This window comes from Penicillium chermesinum (assembly GCF_028974085.1).
Source record: "Penicillium chermesinum strain IBT 19713 chromosome Unknown utg000007l:1.0-2695246.0:1.0-2697696.0, whole genome shotgun sequence".
Classification (NCBI taxonomy): domain Eukaryota; kingdom Fungi; phylum Ascomycota; class Eurotiomycetes; order Eurotiales; family Aspergillaceae; genus Penicillium; species Penicillium chermesinum.
The window spans coordinates 2478888-2492074 of NW_026695317.1; the positions used below are offsets into that span (position 1 = coordinate 2478888).

The 13187-nt window shown below is 51.3% G+C and overlaps 7 protein-coding genes across 7 annotated transcripts; 3 read left to right on the top strand and 4 right to left on the bottom strand.

Annotated features, from left to right (window-relative positions):
- Nucleotides 1-908: 908 nt before the first annotated feature.
- N7468_009684 (uncharacterized protein) lies at nt 909-1580 on the top strand (the record flags this gene model as incomplete). Its single annotated transcript, XM_058478980.1, has 1 exon — nt 909-1580. The coding sequence occupies one exon, from the start codon at nt 909-911 to the stop codon at nt 1578-1580; it is 672 nt and encodes a 223-aa protein (XP_058327310.1).
- Nucleotides 1581-2635: 1055 nt separating this feature from the next.
- Nucleotides 2636-2884, bottom strand: N7468_009685 (uncharacterized protein; the record flags this gene model as incomplete). The annotated part of the gene is made up of 1 exon (XM_058478981.1): nt 2636-2884. One exon carries the CDS (start codon nt 2882-2884, stop codon nt 2636-2638), a length of 249 nt encoding a protein of 82 aa, XP_058327311.1.
- Nucleotides 2885-4568: 1684 nt separating this feature from the next.
- Nucleotides 4569-6110, top strand: N7468_009686 (tryptophan synthase; the record flags this gene model as incomplete). The annotated part of the gene is made up of 1 exon (XM_058478982.1): nt 4569-6110. One exon carries the CDS (start codon nt 4569-4571, stop codon nt 6108-6110), a length of 1542 nt encoding a protein of 513 aa, XP_058327312.1.
- A 742-nt stretch (nt 6111-6852) lies between these two features.
- N7468_009687 (guanine nucleotide exchange factor SDO1) lies at nt 6853-7919 on the bottom strand (the record flags this gene model as incomplete). Its single annotated transcript, XM_058478983.1, has 2 exons — nt 6853-7784; nt 7853-7919. 2 exons carry the CDS (start codon nt 7917-7919, stop codon nt 6853-6855), a joined length of 999 nt encoding a protein of 332 aa, XP_058327313.1.
- A 495-nt stretch (nt 7920-8414) lies between these two features.
- Nucleotides 8415-10120, top strand: cp3 (carboxypeptidase C PRC1; the record flags this gene model as incomplete). The annotated part of the gene is made up of 2 exons (XM_058478984.1): nt 8415-8898; nt 8955-10120. 2 exons carry the CDS (start codon nt 8415-8417, stop codon nt 10118-10120), a joined length of 1650 nt encoding a protein of 549 aa, XP_058327314.1.
- Nucleotides 10121-10811: 691 nt separating this feature from the next.
- N7468_009689 (40S ribosomal protein uS13) lies at nt 10812-11683 on the bottom strand (the record flags this gene model as incomplete). Its single annotated transcript, XM_058478985.1, has 3 exons — nt 10812-11109; nt 11372-11537; nt 11680-11683. The coding sequence occupies 3 exons, from the start codon at nt 11681-11683 to the stop codon at nt 10812-10814; spliced, it is 468 nt and encodes a 155-aa protein (XP_058327315.1).
- A 546-nt stretch (nt 11684-12229) lies between these two features.
- Nucleotides 12230-12946, bottom strand: N7468_009690 (uncharacterized protein; the record flags this gene model as incomplete). The annotated part of the gene is made up of 1 exon (XM_058478986.1): nt 12230-12946. The coding sequence occupies one exon, from the start codon at nt 12944-12946 to the stop codon at nt 12230-12232; it is 717 nt and encodes a 238-aa protein (XP_058327316.1).
- Between the last annotated feature and the right edge of the window lie 241 nt (nt 12947-13187).

Consider the following 13187-nt stretch of genomic DNA (forward strand, 5'->3'; position numbering starts at 1 on the left):
GATATTAGCATGATGTCAGCGGTCGGCTAGCTGGATAGCAGATTCTATTGGTCGAAGATACTAGTCGGGGCGCAAGGCTTCTCAGCGACGCCCGGGCGCCCCGTGGTGGAGTCCGTTTTCATCATTTTCCCGGTTTACCGCCGTGCGCTGCCATCTTCGTCCTCTGCCATGATGCAAGTGAGGCTCCCTTGCCGATCAGCAGTGTTCTCGAACCCTTCGCTGCATATTACCACGCCCTTTTGAGTCTTTCGAGCCTTGGGGGGGGGTATTCTATGGTTAGCCAGAAGCTGGATCCCCCGGGGGCAATTTACATCAGAAAGGTTGCTCTAGTTGAAGTCGTAATTTCAAACAGAAATCGCCCCAAGTCCCGATCCGACCATGCCCGGATCGTGGCGGACTGGTCTCGATGCTACGGGGATGGAGCAATCAGCGACCAGAAGGCGGGATACCATCCACTTTCCCTCCATGTATCCACGTTGGGATGCCCACCACGTTGGGCCCACTGCTGGGTGGTAGCGCCTGTGACTGGCCCAGATTCTCCGAATCTGGAGTGTAGTATTTGCCCGCCTGGCTTTCCCCAGTCTCTGTGCCTTCACCGAATGTCACCCGAATTGGGGTTGGGAAATTGGAATTCCCCTTTGGCTTAGTGTCTTGCTCTCGTTCTCTTGTTCTCACTTAAACCATCCCATGGTTCCCTAGATTCCCTTATCTTCTTTTCCTTTTAGGACTCCCTCTCCTCTCCTCTCCCTTACTCCCTTTTCTTAACGACCTCTGTCCTGCATAGAATGGTCCATCAGTCCTTGGACCGTCTCCCTCTCTCGTGCTTGCACATCCGCGTCCGTTCCCAAATCGGGATAGGTCAGCATCTGTGAAGTCTACTCCCATCCATTGAACCCCATTAGACAACCATGACGTTCCGTGAGAAGGTCAAGCGAGTCTTCCACCGCTCCAGCAGTAGTGAAAGCCAGGCCAGCGGCAAGCCCAAGGTGGAATACTATCGTCGCCATGAGGTGCCACCGTCGAAGTTCCGGGGCCCGTTTGATAAGGAACACCAAAAGCGATTAGCCGCCTGGTCCTTTGAGCGGGCCACCGTTGACCGCACGCGTTCTCTCGACTTGTCTCTCTCCCCTTGCGCCACTGCCAATGATTGTTTGTGCGATGCTGGTTCCATTGTCAGCCTGGCTATTGATCCAGGTATGTTGCAACCGCTCGAGCATGGCAAATTCCGATGTTCACAGTGTCTCGCAGTTAGCCGTGGGGTCTCGGACTCTCCTATCTCGCCACTGTGTCCCGAGTTATCCGACCTGCCGGACTTAATCTACCCGACCGATGAGGGGTCCCAGTCCGACTCGGCTCCCACCTCCAACCACGAAAGCTACAGTGGCTCCATGATGACCCTGCAAGAAGGGTCAGTCTACGAGTTATCGGAAGATCCGGTCTATCAATTTAAGGAATCCATCCGCTATACTTCACCCATCGCTCGCGCCAAGACCCCTGTGTCGCCCTGTCCCATGCCTCCCAGCAAGCATTTGCCCTTTTCGCCCGAAGATCTTACTCGCGCGTTGCTGCGGGTTGCTTAGGCCACACATCCCGGAGATTGTCTCTTTCGGCTGTTCTTTTTCTTTTTTTTTCTATTGTTTTTTTTTCTGCCTCTGTTCTCGAAATGATTCGATGTCATCTGGGTAGATCTCTTTTGTCCTTTCCTTTGTTTTTTCTTTTTTTTTTTTTGTTACTCTATCCGCAATTTTGTGGAAAACTCATGCATGACCCGACCGATCAGTCCCCGATCGGGATGAGCATCGAATTTTGGCTGGAGATTATGACCTTCGCCGCGCTGCCCTCAGCTTAAGAGAAGCAGCTCAACCCCTTGCATTTGCATTTGAGCGAATACCCGTTGGCGTTTCTTGCATTGACGCGACCCTAGAGTCGCCGCGACTTATCTTGGCATGATACCAGGCGCAGATAGAAATACAAAGTCGCTTTATCTACCGTAAACTCTATCTACCACAGATTAAGATTCACTCCAGGTGTAGACACATGTGGAAGTTCTAGAAGACTCGGACAGCCAAGCCCCGCACCGGGTCCTTGGCTGGTTCTCGGCGTCACAAGCAAAACAATGATCCTTCCCGATCAGCCCGATCGTCTCTCGGTCGCTCTCTAAGTGGCTGGGCGGACCTCTTGGCTTCATAGTCACGGTAAGTAGTCGGGAGTTTAAATAACTTAGTTACAAAATATACTTCCCAAGAATTATCATGTTGGTAATGCCGCCTTGGCGACTTGGTTCAAACGAATGCTGGGGTACATCACCCCTGGTATAATAACAAATCGCGTGCCCCTATAGAGATCTGGCCCGTCGTTTCTTCATGAGTTGTGGTGGAGGTACTACCCTCATTCCCGATCCCCGTTATGTGCAATTGTTGTCCCCGTACACCCAAAAATTGAAAAATATCATTGCTCCTAACTCCAGTCCTAACCCTGAGATCCATGTATGAGCGCCCCAAAGCTGCAACCAAGGGATACAAAGTATTGAGGGAAAGCACAGCTTCTTCCCATTCGGTTCTTGGTGTCTGATGCTGGATACAAGATAAGTCATAAGAGTCATCTAGTATATGGTTAGAAGGCCGACTTACAGGCACTAGACAAGTGACTGGGCCAGCTGCAAGGTACTCCGGACCAGCTTCCCTGTGATTTTGAACGAGAGCCAAAGGACGAACTTGACGTCGGTGTGGAGAGCGGTGATGATGGGTCCTGGCTGGACAGAGAGCACGTTGACACGTTGTACTGGGGTGCACATGTTGGCGTATGAAGTCTTCCTTGTAGGGCCACTGAGGGCTGACAGATTCAATCTTATGGTGGATGGGGAGTAGAAATCCACAGATGGCATGGTTAGTAGGTCACGGCGGGGAAAGCCTTAATTAATAGCTGCTACGGTGAGAACGCGCTTGGGCTTCTTACACCTCGGTTTCTGTCTCTCAATGCGTGACTCCAACAGATTGGTGTTAATTCTCCGCCTCTTCGTGTCGGCCAGCTGCAGCCACCCCTGCCTCGTCCTTTTTTGGGCACTTGATTTCCGAGTCAATTATCACAGGAAACATTTATTTGATCCCATTATGGAGTTGGATTCTATAGTTGGAGCCCAAGATGTCGAATCTTCGAGATACCTACTAATGCGACCTGCTTCTCCATAATCGGAAGCCAAACTCTCAAAGCTGGTGCTAGTAGGGTGTTCTCATTTGTAATTATCCATGTGCCCTCATCTGGACCGATTATTACGTCCTGGTCAAGCAGGCAAGTTCCCGGCTATCGTGCATGTCGTTCTAAAATATATACGGGAGCGCCGACATATTGAACCATTTTAATTCGCTGCATATGATATCATCCAGATGTATGAGCTAGAGTACTAGGCGTCAATTGGCGAGGCCCTGCTTACTGGATTCAAGGAATTGGTTCAATCTCACTGCTTGGTGAGAGCACGAATCCTCAGCTTGTTTCCTAAACGCTGGAAACTTCATCACATGACTACCCCCGCCCTAGAAGCTCGGGCCTGACTTGCGAGATTCCAATGTAATCATGTATAGTGGAGCCTTGGTCCAATTGGCTAGTTGCACCCACAACATTAAAAGAGGCGACGTCTATGGCAAAGATAAACCGTCCGTTATTCATATTTGGGGCCAAAAAGCAAATACCGAGGCAAGTCAGGCAACACACGGATACCCACTTCTCATATTGGGTCACATCAGCATAGCGGTGCAGAAACGCTTTGGTAGATAGTCTTAGATCTAGTGAAATCAAATGCTTTCCTTTAGATCCCATGATACTGGAACTCGGTTGTAGCCGTGTGGTGTCGTAGTTAGAAGCTAGACGTTTAATATTGATGCCGTCCTTATTCTCAGACCATCCTTCGATTTTGATGTTTAGTGGACATAACCTGGAGGGCCAAAATCTTCTGGGTTACGTTGACCTTTTGGGTCATCATTTTCCAGGTCGTGTAACGTGTTCGCATACAGTGGTTGGGATAGGAAGAAAGTACATACTGGTTATCTCAGCGAAAGAACACTCCTGCACTTGGGCAATGCCCAACCGAAGGTACATGAAGAAACCGAATAGATTCCAAGCTCCACGAGTTGGAATTGGGTTGGTTATGAGGCTTTTAAGAGAGAAGGGTGTCAAACAGTCATTAGCTTAGCCATCAGGTATGCTCGGGGAGAAATCTACCCTTCTTGCCCCCTCCCCCTTCCTGCCCACACAGGAAGGACACCGGATCATCACGGGCTGCAACACCTAGTCAGGATCATCTGCAGAACTGGGCAACAATCACACCGTACCATCGTATACGAAGCCAACATATGCTCGGGCCCCTCCCTTGTTCATCAGTTGGGTGTTCCCAATGAACCAAGCCCACGTGAGAGATACTAGTTTTGATCTTTCTCTTTCTTTGCCATTAAACCCGACTCTGAACCAAGAGCTGTACATACAAAGGCGATGCGTCGTCCTCGACATGCAATACAGCCACCTGTAAGATCCCCAATGCTCTGCGTTCCTGGATCCTATCTCAGGGCATTGTCGATATGATGTCGTGCCTGCGTCGCCTTTTTTGCTTTTCTGCTAGCAAATCCTCCGAACCTCGCAACCATGGACTGAACAATACACACAATGTCATTTGGCTGAGATCTATCCGCAAGCCAGATGTCGAAACCCGTGTTGCTGTCTCCCAGATCCCAGAACAGGCCAATGCCAGGCTAGCGCTAGGCCCGGCCCCTCGGCCCATTTCCCCATCGACTGACGACATGAGTGATGACCCATCGGTGTATACATCTGACACAGATTCTCAGATCACCGTGAGCTCCACCACCACTCATGAGGCCTCCTCTTCGCCCGAGACCCTTGTCAAGCGCCCTGCTATCTCTTACCAGGGTACTGATGATGGTCCATCCTACATCTCGATCCTGCAAGAGGGCTCCGTGAGGCCTCCGCAGATCTCATTCGACGGTTATGGCGCTTTCGGTGGCCGGTTCGCTCCAGAATCCATCATGGGCTTCCTAAACGAGCTAAGCCTGGCCTTCGAGAGCCATGTCACAGACACTGGCTTTTGGTCTGAGTTCGCCACCTTCCAACGAGCTGAGCCAACCCAGTTGTATTGCGCAAGAAAGCTCACAACCCTGGCCGGTGGCGCCACAATCTGGCTCAAGCGCGAAGACCAGAACGAGTATGGCTCCCACAAGACACGGAACATCATCGGTCAGCTCCTGCTCGCCCGCCGCATGGGCTTCGCCGAGATCGTCACGGACTGTGCCGCAGCAAAGCATGGCAAGTTCACGGCCGCTATGTGTGCCCGCCTGGGCCTGCGCTGCGTCGTCATCATGGGTGCAGACGACGCTCAGGCCCAGCAGGAAGATGTTGTCAAGATGAAGCTGCTTGGGGCCAGGGTCCTCACCGCACGAACCCCATTTGGCATGGGCTCTCTGCGTGCTGCAATCACCGAGGCGCTCCGCTATTCTGTCTGCAACTACGAGTCCGCCTATTATCTGATGGGAGGTCCGGTGGGGCCCAATCCCCTGCCGACTCTCACGCGCACCTTCCAAGCCTTGCTAGGCGAGGAGGTTGTCGCCCAGATGCACACGGAGGCCGGTCGTCAGCCTGATGCGGTCGTTACGGCTGTGGGGAGTGGCTGTGGCGCCGTTGGGCTTTTTCGACCGTTTCTACACGATCACAATATCCGGCTGATCGGCGTTGAGGCCGAGGACGCTGCTGCCATTACAAAAGGGAAGATGGGGGTTCTCCAGGGGGCTCGTACCCTGATGCTCCAGAATGAAGATGGCCAGATCCTCGACTCGCATTCCATCTCGCCAGATCTCAACCTTTCCAACGTGGGGCCTGAGGTGGCTCATTGGAAGGAATCTGGCCGGGTTGAAATTCTGACGGCTACCGACGCAGATGCCCTGGACGGGTTCCAAATCCTTCAGCACCACGAGGGTATTCTGGCTGGCCTGGACTCCAGTCATGCGGTGAGCAACGCGATGCGGGTTGCCAAAGAGCTCGGGCCTGGCAAGAACGTCGTACTATTGGTAACGGGATGCGATACTATTCGGACCCAATTCTTGGTTGCTTGATTGACTGTCCTTGTTTTTGGGATGAAGAGAAAGGTAACAAGGGGCCATGGATTTGCTCGTTCTTAGCCTGCGAGCGGGGAAGTTTGCCAGGGTGTTCGAATGTACTGTGTTCGCCGCCCCTAATTTGCTCTTGGCCGTACATATACCCCCTTGGGAGTCTTTTTTCCTCTTTTTTATTTCTTTTGGTCTATTGGGGTTTTTTGACATGTACAGCACATAACACCATTTTTCTCTTTCCCCCCCCTCTTGTAATTATGACGCGGGATTGCTATGGTTGATCATGATGCTCGATGGAGTACAGAAACCTTTTTTTTTTTGTGAATACGGAATTGGTCACTGATATTTATGCCAGACATGGTATCTCGCTCGCTCTATTTCTCCTCGGTCTAGTCTAGGAGAGCACAGAGTCGGCACGTTCATTGGTTTTTTCTGGCTCGTTCATTTCCCCTTCTTTAGGGCCTGCGGACCTGTCACTGTCCTCGCATGGCATTGTGCAACGTTCCGATGCTCTGGTAGCCAATCCTTTACACAAGTTTCCTGAGCCACAGCAGGTCATGCTCGAGGCAAACTCGAGTCGCTTCATTTTTGGTTTTGTCAGATAATCATCAATCATTGGGCATGAATGTCATGTACATAATGCTTGGCGTAGTCTATGCAGGCCCCCGACACGCTCAGGCTAAACCAGCCCTTCTACCTAGGGATGGTACTGTTCCCCATGCAAATCGTGCGCCATTTTTCTTTCTTAGTCTTCGTGGGTTACTGACATGTCGAGCACCTCTACTCGCCCACGTCCTCGAGTCTCATTGCCCACGAACTCGTTCAAGCCCTTGAAAGCTCCCGGCTCCGCAAAGCCGACCACCTCCCACTCATCACTAACCACTTCTTGTGACTCCACTGATTCAATGTAGCCCAGGATCTTATCTTTGACAGTACCTGCTGCCTTGGGGGTACCTGAGTTCTCGGTATCAGACCCAACAGGATCAGCGTCAGAGTCGTCTCCTTTTGATTTCTTCGATCCCTTTCCTCCCTTCTTTTTTGACTTGGAAGCATTACTAGAGGGCGCGTCTTTTTCTTTGCTTGCTGCCGGAGCGGGAGCAGCCTTAACGGCCTGTTTCAAGATAGAAACGGGACAAGTGACACGCAGACGCATGCGTGCACGCATCACAGGAATGGGCTGCCATGCGATAAGAGCCTTCATAGCGTCAAGCGCCTGGCTCTTCGCCGAGCGATTAGAAGCCACGCCCGTCCAAACAGGCTTTTTAGGGTGCTCCTCGCCCGTAGCGCCATCGCCACCCTGCTGCTGGCCGCTTGCGGAGCTGAGTTGGTCCAACGCCTTCGAGATCATTCCTGGTGTGTAGACTCGCTTGGTTGTTGGGTCTACTAGACGCCCGGACACGATGTCTAATACTTCTTTCTCAACTCGTTCCAGGATGTCCTTGCGCTCGCGCTCGCCGACTTGCACTTCACCCTTGCGAAGGATTTCTTGGAGGATCTCTTCACGTGGTGTGTCGGCGCCAAATGACTTGGCGAGTTCTGCGGTGGGAGCGGTTTGGGCTTTTGAGACGGAGAGGAAAATTGTCGGGACTTGAAGGACATTGTCGAGATCTTTCTCAGCACCGGAGCGGTATTCAAGTAGTTTGTTTTTGTAACAGGCGAGTTCAAAGCGCTTTTTGCCTGAAGGCCATACCAAGTCAGACTTACAATGATTTTTCCACTTTCGGGCTTGGAGATATGATACATACCTTTTTTGAGTCGCACCACTGACACGTTTGTGAATTTGATCTGGTTTGAGGGCTGGTTGATCGGCATGGCGAATCAAATGCCGCTGGTTTGCGGTCTCGACAAGGCGATTAATGTGTACCGTAGGGAATACTTTTCCAAATGACCAAATCCGCATGACCACAGGAAACCTGGAACGCAAAAAGATCGCCGCTGAGTCATCCTTGCGACCCGTGACCCCGCATCTTCTCCACATGATTGGCTGCAGCTTATCGAGCGGACCTTGGAGACTATGACGCCGGACCCGTCCCGACAACTCCCAACCTCTCCTCCTCCCCATCTCCTTTGCATCCTGATTGCAGTCCCTTGCCTTCAGAATCCCTCGGAGCTTTATTCTTTCGACCTCAACTGAGCATAAATTGTCTGGGTATGTGCCTTCTCTTCCCTACCGTCTCCAGAGTCGAGTGGCGGGATTGTGTGAGCTGTTGACTGATAAGCTGCCGCTTGCATATTCAGGTACCCATCATCCCAGAGCTATCCTTATCCATCACCATCACACCTATCCTTCCTTGAAATACATTCAGTATGAGAGTTCTCCCAGCTACTCTGCTGGTGGGAGCTGCTGCGGCAGCTGCTCCCCCAGTGCAGCAGGTTATGGGTGTCGGTCGGGAGCAGATGGAGTCTCTGGCCCAACAGGGCTCCGATGTCTTCTCCAAGGCCGGCCAGCTCGTTGAAGAGCAACTCAAGACCCTGTCTGGAGAGGCTAAGCAGCTCTGGGACGAGATGTCCAACTACTTCCCCAACACCGAGACTGCTCCCATGCTCTCGCTGCCCAAGAAGCACACCCGCCGCCCCAACTCCCACTGGGACCATGTCGTCAGTGGTGCCGATGTCCAGAGCCTCTGGGTTGATGGTGCCAGTGGCAAAGAGCGTGAGATTGAGGGCAAGCTGGAGGCCTACGACCTCCGTGTGAAGAAGGTGGACCCCAGCTCTCTTGGCGTCGATCCCAAGGTGAAGCAGTACAGTGGTTACCTTGACGACAACGAAAACGACAAGCACCTGTTTTACTGTAAGTATTGCGAAAACTCTGACAAGCTTCAGGATCTGTATTGATCTTCATCTCAGGGTTCTTCGAGTCCCGTAACGACCCCGAGAATGACCCTGTCGTTCTCTGGCTGAACGGTGGCCCGGGCTGCTCTTCATTGACCGGTCTGTTCATGGAACTTGGCCCTAGCTCTGTTAACGAGAAGCTTGAGCTGAAGTACAACGACTTTTCCTGGAACAAGAATGCTTCCGTTATCTTCTTGGACCAGCCAGTCAACGTTGGCTACTCTAACAGTGACTCCGCTGTCACTGACACCGTGGCTGCTGGCAAGGACATCTACGCTCTGTTATCTCTGTTCTTCAAGCAGTTCCCTCAGTATGCCAAGCAGGATTTCCACATCGCTGGCGAGTCTTACGCCGGTCACTACATCCCTGTTTTCGCTTCTGAGATTCTTTCTCACAAGAAGCGAAACATCAATCTCAAGTCTGTTCTTATTGGAAATGGTCTGACCGACGGTCTCACTCAGTACGAGTACTACCGCCCTATGGCTTGCGGTGACGGTGGCTACCCTGCCGTCCTCGACGAGAGCACTTGCCAGTCTATGGACAATGCTCTGCCTCGCTGCCAGTCCCTGATCGAGTCCTGCTACAGCAGTGAGAGTGCCTGGGTCTGTGTTCCCGCCTCAATTTACTGTAACAACGCCATCCTTGGCCCTTACCAGCAGACCGGCCAGAACGTCTACGATGTCCGTAGCAAGTGCGAGGACCCTTCCAATCTGTGCTACAAGGGTATGGGCTACATCACCAAGTACCTCAGCCAGCAGCACGTTCGTGACGCTTTGGGTGCCGAGGTTGACGATTACGAGAGCTGCAACATGGACATCAACCGTAACTTCCTCTTCCACGGTGACTGGATGAAGCCTTACCACCGCCTGGTCCCTGGCCTTCTTGAGCAGATCCCCGTCCTGATCTACGCTGGTGACGCTGACTTCATCTGCAACTGGCTTGGTAACAAGGCCTGGACCGAGGCTCTCGAGTGGCCTGGCCAAAAGGAGTACTCCAGTCTCGCCCTAGAGGACCTCGTCATCCACGACAACGAGCACAAGGGTAAGAAGATTGGCCAGGTCAAGTCCCACGGCAACTTCACCTTCATGCGCCTCTTCGGCGGTGGCCACATGGTTCCCATGGACCAGCCCGAGAGCAGCTTGGAGTTCTTCAACCGCTGGCTTGGTGGTGAGTGGTTCTAAGGGTTGAATCACTAGACACTGTCAACACATCGGAATTTGCTATTTCTGAACTTTGGCAATTACGATGAAATTTCGACCGGGTCTTCCCCCCCCCAATATACTGTAACAGCGTACATCTCTGACGATTTCCTGGTCAGTGAGGTTTGTGGCTTCTTCATTTGCGAGAGGAGGATTTCGGTGTATACGAGAAGTATATACGCGTCAAGACAACGATTTATTTCAATTTCAAACAATAAGACTTAGTGCTAGTAGACCGAGGAGATCGGTAGAATGTGAGGGGCGTGGGTTGATATTTTCAAGTCCTTTAACAGGTCTTGTCCCACCACAGCGTGACAGCGGGTCCGCGGTTCACCTCCAAACATATCGATTTCAGAGGAATCCACTGAGGCAGCACGGTATTAAAACAACATTAACATGAAATATAGAATACTTTAGCTTGTGAGATAGGTGATATTGACCACTTGTACAAGTCATACGGAGCGCACTGAGGTTACCAGTACTATCAATACTTAGGAAAATAAGAAAGTAGATAGGTCATTCATATTGGTATGATTCATTTTCAATTTTTAGGACTGTACCACGAAACCAGCCCTGCGGGGAATAAAGATACCCACGGATAATGCCCATAAAAAACACACCGACAAGTAAGAAATCCCTCCGATAACCCCGGCAAAAATCCGACAAAGATAGTTTAGCCCTTCTTCTTGGACACACCGACGGTGCGTCCACGGCGGCCAGTGGTCTTGGTGTGCTGACCACGGACACGCAGACCCCAGTAGTGACGGAGACCACGGTGGGAGCGGATCTTCTTGAGGCGCTCAAGGTCCTCACGGAGCTTGCTGTCCAAGCTGTTGGAGACAACCTGAGAGTCCTTGCCATCGGTGATGTCGCGCTGTCTGTTCAGGAACCAGGTGGGGATCTTGTACTGGGTGGGGGTCTGGAGGATGGTGACGATGCGCTCAAGCTCTTCGGTGGTAAGCTCACCAGCACTGTAAAATTAAATCATCAGTATTTCTTTTCACGTTCATAATTCTCTCGATGTTGAATTTGTGCATTGTTCTTCGGCTTGGTTGGTGTCGCTTTGCCCCTTGGCTCCTGATACTTCATGTATCAAGATTTTCATCATGTGCGCACACTCGCCTGGGTGCAGAAAAAAAACCTTATCCATTGCGACCTCCATTCCATTCCCAAAAACCAAGCCGAAAACATTGCAAAATTCGACCGCTGAGATATGGTGCATCGTAGACGTACCGCTTGCTGAGGTCGACATCGGCCTTCTTGCAGACCAAGTTGGAGTAACGGCGACCGACACCCTTGATCTGGGTCAGGGCGTACATGATCTTCTGCTTGCCGTCCACGTTAGTGTTCAGCAGACGCAGAATGTACTGGAAGTTCGTCTTCTCGCCGGACACGAGCGCTATAGATAAGAACGAGACGTTAGCCAATCTATTTCTCTTCATTTGCGATTTCCAGGGCGCCGATGGGCGCTCATTTTGGGAAGCACGCAAGCCGGCTATGCGAAGAGCAATACAATGGTCGAGCAGGGTTGGGAAACGTACACATGATGGGCGATGGGCGCGGTGGTCGCGGATGTCTTGTCGAAGATCGAAGGATAGGAGGAGGAACGCAGTCAAGTTGAATTTGTGGGATCGGTTAATTCGGTGGGGGCGCTAACCGCTTTGGGGGGGCTCATGTGCGTGTCCTCTGTGTGTCCTCGCTTGTAGCACGCTAACCTATCCTGGATATCATGTGATTATCCTTAGTCACGTGATATGGTATTTGGACCATAATCCATCTTGTTGGCTACTGGTAACCCTGTTCAGATGGACGGGCCCCAAAGAGGAATCCAGACAGTTCATCACCGACTCCTAATTTCCCAGCAAATATCAAACTCTTTTTTGTCTCCTCATATCTACAAGCTCCTCAAGGAAAGGGAGATGTATCATGCGGAACGGGAGAATCCTCGATACCTCGTACGCAAGCTGTAATTAGCACGATCGATGGGTAATAACTTGAAGATGAAGTTGTAGTCTGAGGCTTTGTCTGGAATGTATGTCCTATGGTACTTCTAACATTTCCCACTCCATTGCAGTTTGTTATCATCATGATTCATGGCTCAACGTAGCATGATGTCTCGGCTTCAGATGTAGTCGCCAGACAATTCCTGGAGTGGATCGTAGTCCTCACCAAGGTATCCTGAATAGCTGTTTCTGCAGTGTCTTCCGGATGTAGATTCTTGCAAACCTGTCCTGGATGATCGTTCTCACCAAGACGACCGTGGTGGACCTTCTCGCGGAGTTCACGGATCTCGCGTGATAGGACCCGTTTACACATGACACTCATATTCCCCAATATATCGGTATTGCGTGCCAGTTTGCGAAACTCCACCTTAAGCCACGTATTTTCATCTTTCAGCTTCTTGACTCGGGTCTTTTGCTTGCGAGATTGCAGTTCAAGCCGTGAAATTTCGTCTCCCAAAGTCCTCTCCCGGGCGTCTCGTCTGTCCTCTTGTTCGCAAAGTTGCTCCTCAAGCCAAGCCACTTTATCCTCCAGCTCCTCGATCTCGTGTTCCATTTTCTTCAAAAGGGTTCCTCGCTTGGGGGCTCTGGTTTTGGCAATGATTTCGGTGACTTTGGAGATCTTCAGGGTGTTTTCCTCTGTCAGGATCCTGGCTTGGACATGCCTTGAAATAGTGCTCAGTGTTTGAACCATGTCGTCAGAGATCCGGTCCAAAAGTTCAGTTCTTTCGCTAGAACTGAGCTTTCCCACCTCCTGGAGCTGGGAGTGCCAACTCCCCATCGTCAGCCCATTAGAACTTGTAGACATGTTGGCTGTAGCTATGAGTTTAACTTTCTTATAGGGCGCTTAAAACCCAATTCAACCTGTGAATACACTGGTGATGTCAGGTTCTTGACCTTTGAAAGATAAGGCGTAGACGTGTAGAGGCAAGATTGGGATAAATGCTGGCAAGTTTTCGATTTTGAAAGTATGTTGGGAATGGAAGGACCTGAGAGGAGGTGTTCTCCAAACGAAAGGTCTGAGAAATTGCCCTGACTAGCCACCTCTA